The sequence below is a fragment of the Rhinolophus sinicus genome, linkage group LG12 (genome assembly GCF_036562045.2).
Source record: "Rhinolophus sinicus isolate RSC01 linkage group LG12, ASM3656204v1, whole genome shotgun sequence".
Lineage (NCBI taxonomy): Eukaryota > Metazoa > Chordata > Mammalia > Chiroptera > Rhinolophidae > Rhinolophus > Rhinolophus sinicus.
The window spans coordinates 43,987,030-44,000,200 of record NC_133761.1 but is presented as its reverse complement, the minus strand read 5'-3'; the positions used below and the strand labels follow the sequence as shown (position 1 = coordinate 44,000,200).

Genomic DNA, 13,171 nt, shown 5'->3' with positions numbered 1-13,171 from the left:
AGACTTGGAAAGCTCAGAGGGGTGGGTGGAGGGCAGGGACAGGGATGGAACAGAGGTGAGCACACATTCCAGTGTTACTAGGAAAGATTCATGCTCGACATGAAGAACATAGTAGGCCCACAGGAGGAAGGCCCATGCATCTGGCTGTGGCCGCCTTGTGCCGCAGAGTGTTTGGAGCCTGTTCTGTCTTCATCACAGAAGGCGCTCCTGCGGCACCTTAAGACCTCTGGCTTTGCAAGGAGATGTGTGCCTGGAGCCAGGCGTGGCTTGTGATGGGTGCCTCGCGTGCTCTCCGGGGCCTCACTTAGTGTCACCAGGCTGAGGGTTATCCAAGCGCCTGCCTCCGACTGTTCCCATGAAGATCAAATAAGATGGTATATGGAAGGCACTTAGCGTCTTCTCACATGATCAACACCCCACGCGTGTTAGTTTGAAAAAACATTTAAGATACTCATTTGAATGCTGGCATGCTCTAAAAGAAATTCTTCTCATTCAAAGACAACAAGCTTCCTGTGCCTGCTTTCTGAGCTGCTTCTGAGGACTTTCTTTCTGCTTTCTTTCTCCATCTCCTTTCCTCAGCCTCTACAACCAGCCCAACAGCACTTTCTGAGCTGACGTGTCCCTCTCTGTTACTGCCCACAGCAGTAGCGACGAGCCACACGTGACTACTGCACACCAGAAATGTGGCTAGTGCAAGTGAGGAGATCATTTTTCATGTTAATTAATTAGTTACGATTTAATTAGCCACATGTGGCCAGTGGCTGCCGTATCGGATAGCTCAGCTCTGAACCACAATCTCCTGTCAGGGAAAACACCAGCGGTGGACCACCTGGCCCGCTAGGTCACGTGTACAGTGTTGTGAGAGTTTGTTTCTACCCGTTACCTTACTGTTCACTCCCTGCCCGCCTTTCTGTGGCCTTGATTCTGTCTCTGCCCAAAATAAAGGTTTGGGAGCTGAACTTCCTCTTGAGAGGAGCCGCTCGTCACGGGGCATATCCAGGATGGGTCTCGTTGCCTTGCCAGATTCCAGCCTTTAGTCCGTTTGCCCCCCAGGAAGCCCATGAGTCACAGAGTGGCACAAGTACAAGACAAAGACAAACACTATGCCATTGAAAATAAGGCTTAGAAATAACAAGAGGCAAATCCTTTAGGCCTTTGAAGCTACAGTCGTGTCTGCGAAAGTCTTCTAAAATAAATTTTAAGCCCGTTGTGAGAAATCTTTTCATATAGTAAGAATTCTTTCTTCCTTTGGTTAAAGATGTGTAAATCTTACGGTGAGGATCAAGGCTTTCATCTGTCTTGGAGGCTGACTCCTACCAGAGAATTCGACAAAAATGGTGCCATGCTCTCCCTTTGGGTAACATTCCTCTCCTGTCTTTAGCTTTGACCTACTGTTGCTCAGCAAGGCATTTTTAAAGCTTTTAGGAGATCTGGTTAATAAAAATATGAACGTTATCATTCTTTGATAGTTAAAACACATGATTTAAAAGAATAGAATGTCCTCAGAAATACTGAATTTTAGCTAAAACAAACAAAAACTACCATTTAAAAGTTTTGGAAGTGATTTTTTTTTTAATCCAAGGACATGTTAACTTCCTGGTCTGTGCATAATTAATTCTTTCTTTCTGTTAAGTGCGAATCCTTTTAGTGAAGCTATTCAAGATATTTAGAGATTCTGCCTTCGTTTCCTAGGAGTCTCATTAATGCCATTCCCCGAAGATACTGATTTTTCTCTTGATTAATCTGGAATAACTGTTTTACGTATTTCAACATGAGCCAGAAGTGGAGTTAGCTATTTGCCTGATAGTAACCCTCCCAAATCGCCATGCCTACCATACACATTTTTTCAAGTCTTTAGGGTTTTAAATCTAGCATGCATCATGTAAAATTCTTTCAGTTCATTTCTCCAATTTTCTATGAATATGAATTTGTCAATTTTTAAGTCTACATGTCTGTATGGGATCCGTGTTCTGCTGTGACTGTCTGACTGCCCAGGTAAAGCACTGGCTGTTGTCAGGCAGCTTTGCGTAAGCAGAAGTTACCCTCGCAACTCCAGCCCTTTGCTTCAGACTGCCGGGCAAGTGTGAAACGTCGTTTTACATTTCATCTGTGCTCTAAGCCAGTTCGGCCTTCTGCATTATTAGGATTTTTTTAAAAAACTGTAAAGGGGAAATGGGGAGCACTTGGCTCATTTTAAAAATTAAAATACAAACCTTCTAAATGAAACGTTGCTTAGCACCATCAGTCCTATAGCAAACTATACAGACAGGCCTCAAGCTGAAAGTATACCTTTGATTTCTTGCATGGAAAATCAGCCCTGTCTTCTTTCACAAATTGGCTCTTCGTGCTTATCAGGGAAGGGGCAAAAGAGAACATTTGTTTACGTGGATGTATGTGTGAGATTTTTTTCTGTAGTCTTTAATGTAAGAGCCATAAGGACCAGCAATTAATGAATTGCAGGATATTTCAATCTTCATAAACATTGTGAATAATAGTGAAAATGCTTCAATTCATTTCTGTCATTTATCAGCTTGATTTTTGTTCTGCAGGGTATCAGTGAGAAATCATTCGCCTCGGAGCCCATCTGCTCCTGTCAGTAGTGGGCAAGGCCTGTCATTTCATAGGGTCCCCCCACCCCGGTTGTCTGAGGGTCAGAAGTGTTTGCTTATGGCTCAGAAGCTGCTGGATCAAATGAAGTCTTTAGTTGGGAAAGTATTTATGCTGAATCAAAAGCTACCTCACTTTTGAAGTCCCCTCTCCTTGTCAAGTCTCAGGGTGGTGATAATACATCCATCCCTCTTGCTTTTCCTTGTGGCCTTGCTGAGAACGCCAAGTGGGGAGGGTCCCCTTTGGGATGCTTATTAAGTGATCTCAGTGTGGACTGAATCTGGAGTGAGTTCATCCGGATTGGGAGTGAGACAGGGAGCAGTTTGGGCATAGCTCTCTTCAGAGGGAAAGCAGAAAGTCTCTGAGCAGAGGCCGAAGAGCCTGGGAAGCCACTTGACTGAGCTGTTCCTGCGTCTGGGAGGGAGGGTGTGGCCCAGCCCCCAGCCTTCAGAAGTGACTGGATTCTATCAGTGTCATCTGAAGGAAAGCACATCAACTTAAAAGGCTGATATAAAGGAAATCACAACTCATCAGAATTATGCATGAGTTGTTATGCAGTGTGAGTGATTTAGTAAAATATGTCCAATAAAAATGGAAATGAAATTCCTTGCTGGGGTGCATCTGTTTCGTGTGATTTTTTCATACTTTGTTGACATGACATATTTTTCTACATAATGCAAAACAGTGGAAATTATCTCATGTTGTCATGAATCTAAATTGTGGTTCTCTCATTATTCTGTAAAATTGAAGCTTTATGTTCTTGCCTTTTGTTTTGCTGCCTGTTGCCGGACCATTCAACCCCCTGAAGTACACAGAGGGGGACGTGGAAATAGAAACAGGAAGGAGAACTCACTTTTGTCAGATTCGCAGTGTGTGTGTGTGTGTAGATGGTGAGTTGAAATCTAGACTAAAGTGAGGTTTTAGATTAGAGTTCCAATTTGTTTGTATGGATAAGAAAAATTCATTGTATCTGGCGTTATCTTATGGGCCCTGAAAAAAATACAGAATTTACGGTTCTCAAAGTAACAGAACCATGCTCACTACTCTGAGTTCCTAAAATAATGTTTCGATTACTCTGTCACTCCTTGAAGTAAGAACACTGGATTACAGAATGGACTTCAGGGAGGTAACCTTATATTTATTCATTCATTCATTCATTCATTCATTCACTCTTAACGAGTTTGTACCAGAAACTGCTGGCACTTGGCACTGGGGCTATTAACTGGGTAGGGCAAACCTCATCTTTACTTTCGTGGACTCCTTTTGGTTACCTGGCATTCTGAAATACAGTAGTTTCCACTCATGTTTTTGCTATTTAAACAGTTTTCTCAAACTATAGCAAGAATGTAGGACTTGATAACAAGTATCTCAGCACAGGAAACACTCTCACCCTCTCCGGTCAATAATCTATATTTTAGTGACCATGCTGTTTTGCAGTTTGGAATGTTGTAATGTTCCTGACACTGTGACAAGAATGCAAATGGTGACAGTAACACATGAGCTTTCTGTTAGGCAAATAACTGTCTGGCGCCTGACAAGTTACACCATGCCGTGATAATGGACAGCCAATGGATATTCTCCCTGATGGAAATATTTCCATGAAAAATCAGGCATCAAAGAGCTATTGAGAATCTTCTGTGTCTAACTTTGAAGTATATAATGCAATAAAATGTTATTCCTGGCCTCAAGCTTTGTAAGCAAAAACAGGAAGTAGTTGGCTTCATGAAGAACTTTCTGAGCCTGTTTTAGATTGAGTGCTGTGCTGGGTACGGGCTGTACGTGGGCGGAAGCAGCCCTGCCCTGTGTTTGGTGAGCAAGGAGGCGGCTGGAAGCAGGCGGACTTCAGTTCCTCGCTTCCTGTCGAGTCCAGCACACGCTTTTCAAGTCCTTATTCAAAGGGTCTGCTCAGGTGGGTTATGGTCTGATGTCTCTTTCCGTCTATAATCTAAGTGTCTCTCTATTTCTGTAAGTCAAGGATGTTTGGAGAAAAGTGAGTTAGTATTTCATTTAGTGCCTATTTTGCATATGACGCTGTCCTAACCCTTGCAGTAAGTTATACTATTGGAGAAGCTTCCCTGTTGGAAGCTTTTAATTTTTTTATGCAACAAAAATAGAGTTTGTGATTCAAGTGAATGAGCATCACGTACCCCTGTCACCTTGTTGGATGATTCAGAAAGAGTCTTTAGCTACTAGCATGACAGAGTTAAAATGATTAAAGTATCAGTGATTGATTCAATCCCTAGGCTATAAAGGATTCTTTTACAAAGTGCATAATATAAAAGAAGCAGTAGTTGGTTTGAAGGGTGTATCGCCTTTGTATGCGAAGACTTGTGTAGCTCCTAGTGGAAAATACAACAGGTGTGGGCCACGTCAACTGTTCTTTGACAGTCGTCAAAGGAGGCAGCCAAGTATTATGGAAAGAGCACTGAGCTAGCAGTATGACCTTGTCCTGGGTTGGCTGTGTCACCCTTCCCACCTCTGTGAGCCTTCTTCTGAAAAGTGGCATGTCCCTTTTACGACCTGAGATGGTTCTGGGAAATCGCAGTGGTGTACTGTGCGAGGAGGATGGTACAGTGCCAGCAAGGATCCAGGTCGCAGTACGTTGTAAGGCTTTTGCTTAGGTCACAGGGTTTAGTTCAAGGTTCTTTCTCCACAATGCAGCCAAGTGAAGGAAAACCAGCAGGCAGTTTCCGAGGACACTAAATGCAAGTTGTAACACGTGGGTGAGGTATGGCTGTGTGGCCCAATCCAGTCCAGCTCATTTGATCAAGTGCCTTTTCTTTTTTTTTAAGAATATGCCTTGTTCCTTTAACTTTCTCAGTCCTCTCGGCTTTTGGTTTTGACTCGCCACTCTTCCAAAGAAACATCGCTATTTATTATCTCCGAGAACCCTCCCCACTTCGTAGTGTGGAAGCAGCAGAAAGTCTTACCCCACCTTTATATAAGTTGGAAAGAACAAAGTAGCGGGATAATGACATATTGTTCTATGGGTGAAGAGACACAAAGGGAATTCTCCAGCTCTAAAATTTTCTGCAGCTCTGTGATTGTTATTATACATAAAGTTAAGCTTTACAGTTCCATAGTTCTATAAATACGGTATATTATCTAGAAAGAACTGTTCTTTATCTAGAAAGAATTGTTGTAAAAGTTTATGTGACTTTTGCTATTTAATACCGGTCTCTATTTTATAGAAGCAGAAAACAATATTATCTCTTTCTTGTGAAGCTGTCCCTTCAGTAAGCTTGCGTATTTCATGTAATTTAGTCTGGAAACACTCTGTGCTGATCCCATTCCACTTGCACGAGGAGAAACCTGGGTCCAAAGCGATTGTCGCAGTTCTCAGCTACACCTTGGCAGGCCTGGGTTTTGAGCCCAGGCCCACACTGTCTTTCATGGTGACAATCTGACTGCTATAGAGTCCTGCAGGGGAGGAAGGAATGGAGACAACTGCAGCTCTGCTGAGCGGGAACAGGGACGGGCCCGGTGGCTGCCGCTGAGGTTGAAGTGATGCTTTAGAACTGAGCCCACAACCTGTACGTTCAGGTACCCGAATTGTTGATGTAAATGGAAGGTTCTTCCAGGAAACTAGAGATGTCCTGGAAGGGAATGGGCGTCTGTGGGTAGATGCCGCTTTCTGGCATCTCTGGCTGGGTGTCTCTGAAGTCAAGGGTGCATAGGTACAGTGCTTGGCAGTGACTGGCTGCCTGTCAGCTGGGGCCAGAGTGGACCCCACCGCTGTGCGGGCTACGCCCGGAAGCTGGAAGAGGTAGCAGCTTGGGACTGGAAATCTGCTAGTGGAAACTCTGCGTTAGGAGCAGGAGGCAGGGCAGAGTGCTGAGCAGTGTGGGTGTAAGTTACTGAGTGTCCCTTGTGCAGGAAGAAGCCGTCCCAGCAAGGCCACAGTGGGAAGTGCAGAAGGAAAAGCAGAATAAAGGAGTAGAACGTAAGAGCCTCTGAGGGCTCCACTAGTGGGACTACTGATTTGTACAGTTCTGTAGTGTTGCATGTTTAACCCGCACATCGTCTATGACCTTCTTGGTGTGCAAAGTATTTTGCCTTCCAGGAGATGTTAGTAAGAGAGATTAGACTCAGAAAAGTTTCTGGCTAGACAAGCAGTGGTAAAAATTGTATTTATTTTTAACCCTGAAGCTGAGTTTTTATTGATCTCTACCTAGCGTGCTAATTAGGAGCATGAATAGGCACATGTTCATTTGTTACAGACCAAAGCGGAACTTGATACACTTCCACGTCCATGACCCCGCTTATCTCAGGTCTCTGAGTGTCTCCTTCTGGCCAGCAATCTGGAAAATGTGCCAGGAATTAGAGATGCACTTCGCATGCCTTGACTTGATTTGGGAGGTCGAAAGGAAGCCAAGGGCGTTGATCGTGAGAACTGAGTTTGTGCACTAACACAGGAAGGGAAAAGACTTCAGTGTTTTCTTCAAAAATCTTTCATTCACACCCAGGATGAGCAGCTCACATTTTCGAAAGCGACTTTTCATGCTGGGTCTTTTTGCATTCACTCAGTTTGGGTTTAGTTGGCCTTTACTTCTTGGTGAGAAATATTTGCCAGCTGCCCCTTCAAAGCACAGCGGTTTTGATGCCCCCAGTGAGCTAGGATCTGTCACCTGATGTCCTGTGCTGGAACCACCCAAGGAGGAGAGAGGCGTGCGTGCAAGTTGTGTGCACATGCGTGCCGGGGGCGTGACAGCATGAGGACTTCTGCAGGCTGGTCTGTAATTCTTATTTTACACCTCATTTCCCTAAAAGGGGTTGAATTTTCTATATGCATCCTTCAAGGAATTTCTCATACATATGGAGCAGAAGTAAGGTTGACCAGGTGTGACAATATGTTATCATTAGTCGCATTTATATGATGTCTTAGTCACAGAAATCAAAAAGCAAATATCCATCCAGTTTACGAGTATTTACTATAAAAGTATTATGTCATAACAAAATTAATTTTGATTTTAAAATAAAGCCATTCTTTTTGAGAATAGCTGATTTTTATTAGGGCAGAAGAATGCCAATTTTTAGAATTAAAATGTCATTTACATATGACTTTGTGCAAGAGGCTGGAAATGAAATAACCCCCCAATTCTGTCCTCAGCCTAATGTGTTTCACAAGTTCTTGTCACACTCCTTCAAATATTAGTCATGATTATGCATTTACACGGCATTTTTCTCCCAAGATTCAAGCTGAATTACAGCATCTTATTAAAGACTACAATCTCTGAGCATAAATTTAACACAGAGCACAACTCAGCCATCTGCCTTCTCTTTCATTATTCTTCCTTTGAAAACAAACTCAATAAACCTGAAACCCAAACAAACACTGGAAATGCAAGTTGCCCTTTGGGCCACAAGATTCAAGGTTCACGTTCCTTTCCTTCAAAACTTTGACTCCGGGACCTTGAGCCTTGGTGGGTCCCATGATAAATTCCCAGACCTGCTGTGTTCTGGCAGCTGCGGCCTCTGACCCATCAGAACCCAGGAGTCACCTGCACATTTAGAACGTCAGTCAGGGTGGAAGACAAGAGAAGGTTTTCTTGATGTTTTGATATTTACTATAAGATCCCACCTTTATGATTTCTAATCGGGTTGTTGGCCATATGGACCAATCAATAGTGGTATCTATTTCAATAGAAAAACCCGTGGAAACAATATAAGTCCATGAGTAAAAATAGAGCCTTGGCATTTCATAAAATAGTAATAATAATAATGCAATTCAATGTAAATCTGGACTTCCTAAATTTGGCCCATAATTTAATACATTCAGTAAATCCAGAGTAATTTAAACTTCCCTGGTAACAGAGATGAATTTCGCTTTGGTGAAGGAGCGTTAGAAGATACAAAGTGAAGTTTACTATTACACAGATAACCACTGCCTCTTTCTCCGTAAACACACACGTGTCTCTAGCTTGGTTTGTGCCGCCCACCCCCCTTCTGTTCTCCTGGGGTAGCCCCAGCATCCCTTTGGCCTCCTAAGCACCAAAGCAGGACGTTTTTTTATTTCTGCCGCTCTCTCCATCCCAGGCCCCCAGTACTGTTGATTCGATAGGTCATCCAGTACTGCTTTTGCCAGGGGTGCAGCTGTTGTGCCTCCCACCCCTCTGCGTGGCCCCTGCCCCCACCCCACCTCTTCACACACACACACACACACCCCCCCCCGAAAGCCAGGGATCTCTGATTTTACCCAGGAGTCCGAGTTCCGATATCACGCATCTCGATAGACTTTTCATTCATTGTACCGCACACATTGTACTGTGGACCTTCTAATCTGGTTTTACATATCTTTCAGTTCTGGAAAGTGTCTTGTATTATTTCTCTATGATTTTCTCCCCACCTTTTCCTCTCTCTTGTCTTTCTGGTACCTCCATGCTGTGGATGTTGTTGACACAGTCAACGCATGAGACACCTGACAGCGATGTATCTGTCAGTTAACCAGAGCCACAAGCAACATACCAGATCCTACTCAGTCATCACTAGACCAGGTCACCATAAACCAGGGAGACTGCTGCCTGCATATTCACGTCCCAAAGGCAGGCTGAGTGACCCTGCAATCCAGCCCCTCCCCTGTCCCTGGGCCCGTGCCCCCCAGGACACCCCTGCGCAGCAAGTACCTTTTTAGAAACGTTGCACCGTGGTTTGCTCGCCTTGGCGCCCTTCAGCAGAGTCCACAATCTTGTGGAGAAGCAGGGTTTGAGCCAAGACTTGGGCCCAACTGGGAGATGTGGTCACCAGGAGGGGACACCGGGGACCAGAGAGCTTGGGAGGACAAGATGTGCAGGGAGCTGTGGGCGGACCGGACTATTGAGAAAGGACTTCCTCTATAGCACGCCGTCCAGTAGTAGTATTTACTTTGCATTTTCTGGTAGCCATATTAAAAATGTTTTTAAAAAGGTGAAATTCTTTTTAATCATATATTTTGTTCAACTTAATACGTCCAAAATATTATCATTTCAGCATCCAATAAATGTTAAAAATTATTAGTGAGAGAGTTCACATTTTTTTTTTTTGCGTTAGGCCTCCGAAATACAGAGTGTGTTTTGCATTTAACAGTAGATCAGTTTACATGTTAAGTTTTCATCCAAATTACTTGCTGTGTTTCAATTGCATCAAACTCAGCAGGTTCCCATACCCAAGTTATTTCAAACATGTTTAAAGAGATGAATCAAAGGTCAGTTTTTGGATTTAAGTTATAATTAAACTGCTCGGAGCCCACTTGGGCCCTCAGGAGCCCCGCGTGGCGGGCGGGCGGCTGCCATTTTGGCAAAGCAGCTGTGAAGGACACGGGAGAAGTGCCCTGGGCGTCAGTGTCAGGCAGAGGCCCACGGGGTCTCCTTACAGCCAGTCACAGACACTGGCATTTTCAGGAAGAGAAACCTTGTGGGATTTGTCATGAGGGGGCGACAGACCCCCCACCATTTCCAACGCTCCAGTTAAAGTCGATTTTACAGGGCTTCAGACACGGGCAGGTCCTCTGGTCACTGAGTGCTGCACTTCACCAAAGGCTCCTGGGAGGAATAACGCTTCAGGACAAAGGGACACTGCCGTCTTTTTTAATAAGTTCTTGTTTACCACTTTGTTGAATATAATGGGTATACAATAAACAGCACGTGTGCAACACTCACAGTTGAGTTTTGTCACTTGTGTGAAACAGTCACCACAAACAAGGGAACAGACATTGCCTTCATCCCTAAAAGTGAGTAACATAAGTTTGGGGTGTCTCATTTCCAGGGTCCTTAGGCAGGACCGTGGTGACCAGGAGACCAGTCTGACTCTGCTGGGTCACTTTGAGCAAGGCATCTGCTATCTCTGGGCTTTCCATTCCAGCTCCTGTGGACAGGAGCATGACCCCCAGAAGCGTATTTAAATCACTGAACAACCTGCGGGGTCCTGGCAGCCTCGGGTGTGTCAGGTGGTAAGCCTTGTAGCGCCTCTCGGGGCTGCGCACAGCAGCCCCTTGCTCACTGCCTTCCAGCATTTCAATAGCCTGCAGCCACGTCAGCAGGTCCCCACGTCTGCACCTGCACGGATGGTGCCCGGTAGCCAGGCTAAAGGCACGAAGAGGCTTTTTAATTCCTCAACTCAGTGACTGGTGGCAGGAGAGGAAGTGAAGAGTCACATGGCATTTAATACAGGCGACAGGCTTCTTAGAGGGGCTGGCCCTGCCTCCGGTCGCAGCCCTGGTGGGGCCACGTGGCCACGAGTCAGCGGTGCCCATGGCTCTGAGCCTCCTCTCACCGCTCTTCTCGCTCCACAGGGGGTGTTCAGAGCTCTGCCGGATCCCCATGGTGGAGTACAAACTGGACAGCGAAGGCACCCCCTGCGAGTACAAAACCCCCTTCCGGAGGGACACCACATGGCACCGGGTGCCCACCCCTGCCCTGCAGCCCTTGTCCAGGGCCTCCCCCGTGCCCGGCACGCCCGACCGGCTGCAGTGCCAGCAGCTGCTCCAACAGGCCCAGGCCGCCATCCCTCGCAGCACCTCCTTTGACCGCAAGCTGCCTGACGGCACCAGGTAAAGCTGGACGGCCCGTGCCAAACGCGCTAGGGCGTCAGACTGTGGGGAGGGACTCTTCATCTGGCCTCATTGTTTCTGAGGTAACGTATTCTGAACAGGTTGGCAGGCAGGGCTGGGGCTGGCCCCAGACACGGCCTGGGGTCCGTGCTGTTCCCAGGCCAGCGCCAGTGCTGGCACAATGCAGGTCCCTGGCACAGACCCCGCCCACCAGGGCCCCGCTTTCCTTTCCCCGTCAGCCCCTGTCAGCTCCCCCTCTAAGCCATGATGGGAAAGACACCAAGAAACTATAGTGCAGGAGCCTCTAGATGAGTGTGAATAGCTTTGTGTGTAAGTAGCACAAACCTGCAAAGTCACATTGCATCATTCTCAGGTAGGTGGTATTTTAAGAGGCCCCCCAGATCATTAGCACTTCCTGGATTTTCTCTCTCATTGTAAGCAAAGTAAATTGAGTTTAAAATTAGTTTTTCAGTAAGAAAATGAAATAACCCAGTAGCGTTAGAAGCTGGTGAGCGTTGGTAGATGCACAATTTGTTCTGAGTGAACAAAACAGTAACTTGGTTTTGTTGTTGTTAATTCCCACTGCTTTCCTCTCAGCTCGCACGTAAGTTATGGGCCGTGGGGACACTGAGTTTCCTCAGAACGGCTTGTCGGGCGCCGGTCCAGGGAGTGTTGTAAGCACGGGTGCTGAGCCAGGCTGCTCGCTTGATGGATTGATACCCTGGGCCTGTCACTCGTCCGCTCCCAGCCTCCAGTTTCCTCCTCTGAAGAGTAAACTGTAATAACAGAGGCCACCCTGGGGCCTTATGAGGACTGAATCAATCAACTGCACAGAACTCTCCTTGGCACATAGTGAGCCTGTATAAGTATCAATAATAATTAGCTGATAAGTAAAAACATGTGGTCTTCCTCTGCTTTCTGCCATTATTCTTCCCAGAGTCAGTGCAGGGATGGTGTTACTTTAACTGGACATTAAATCGGCTTGGCCCTGGGTCTCCTTACTCCAAGGAGAATTTATCAACCCCTCATATTCAAAGAAAACACAGGTAGCCCAGATGAAACGGGCGGCATCTGCAGAGCCTCCCTTAATAAAGTAGAATTTAGCCGCTGATGGGGAACACCAGGCGGGTTCCAGTAGCAAACGGACAGCCAGCAAGCACACGTCTCCCTCAAGTGAGCTCTCCTCAGTGCCCCTCATCTGCGTGTGTCTGAAGTAAACAAGATTGCGTCCAAGACATGTGGAAAGAGAAATGCTTTCGCCAAACGTAGTGTTTCTCTCTGCGTAGGTTTTAAATATAGAACCACCCTTGCCTTGCGTTAAGTTTCACAGACAAGTAGTAACGATGTTTTCATAAGTCTGTGCTTGGGGGTCGATTGCTGTTCTTCCTTATGTCACTGAAGCACGATCCGCGTTGAGCCTGTGATGCGAAGGCTGGCTCCTGCCACATCCTTCCCGTGACAAAGTCCAGCCGTAAGCCGCCTGATACCTCACAGCATCACCAAGTCTCAGTTTATTTGGCCACTATTGATTCTGTCACACGTGGCAATGTATAGTTTCCTTTTCTTTGTCATTGTAAAAATGAACTCACTGGTAAATCAGAACAAGCCAGGCCAAGAGGCTGACACTCCCCAGATACCCCAGTGCCATGCTAACAGTTGTGATCACTGTTTCAGAAGTTCGCCCAGCAACCAGTCGTCATCCAGCGACCCCGGGCCCGGCGGGAGCGGACCCTGGAGACCGCCAGTGGGATGCGACGGGTACGCTCACGTCACCTTTCAGCTGGCCCCGGGAGGGACTGTTTCAGGGGCTTGTTCAGAAACACTTACTGCGCCTGCCACGCACCGGGCCATTGGGGGGTGATGTGTCACTGATGAGTCACTGTCCCGGCCAGAAAGGGCATCGTTCCTGCCAGGTCGTGCTACCTTGTCTGTATTCCGGGCTTGTCTGTTTTTTCTTTGTAATCGAGAAAGTCTTTCTGAACATGTAAAAATTAAGGATTTGGGGTTATTGGGAGTTCCCCCTCACTTAAATTGCTGACG

General features: G+C 46.2%; 1 protein-coding gene across 3 annotated transcripts in view; it reads left to right on the top strand.

The window, feature by feature from the left end:
• The window catches only part of SIPA1L2 (signal induced proliferation associated 1 like 2), a 201,773-nt gene that overhangs the window by 146,048 nt on the left and 42,554 nt on the right, over positions 1-13,171 (top strand). For all 3 annotated transcript variants that reach the window (XM_019712891.2, XM_019712888.2, XM_019712889.2), the window contains exons 11-12: positions 10,874-11,131; positions 12,806-12,889. In XM_019712891.2, coding sequence (XP_019568450.2) covers positions 10,874-11,131; positions 12,806-12,889 — 342 coding nt within the window. The remainder of the gene's footprint in view (positions 1-10,873; positions 11,132-12,805; positions 12,890-13,171) is intronic.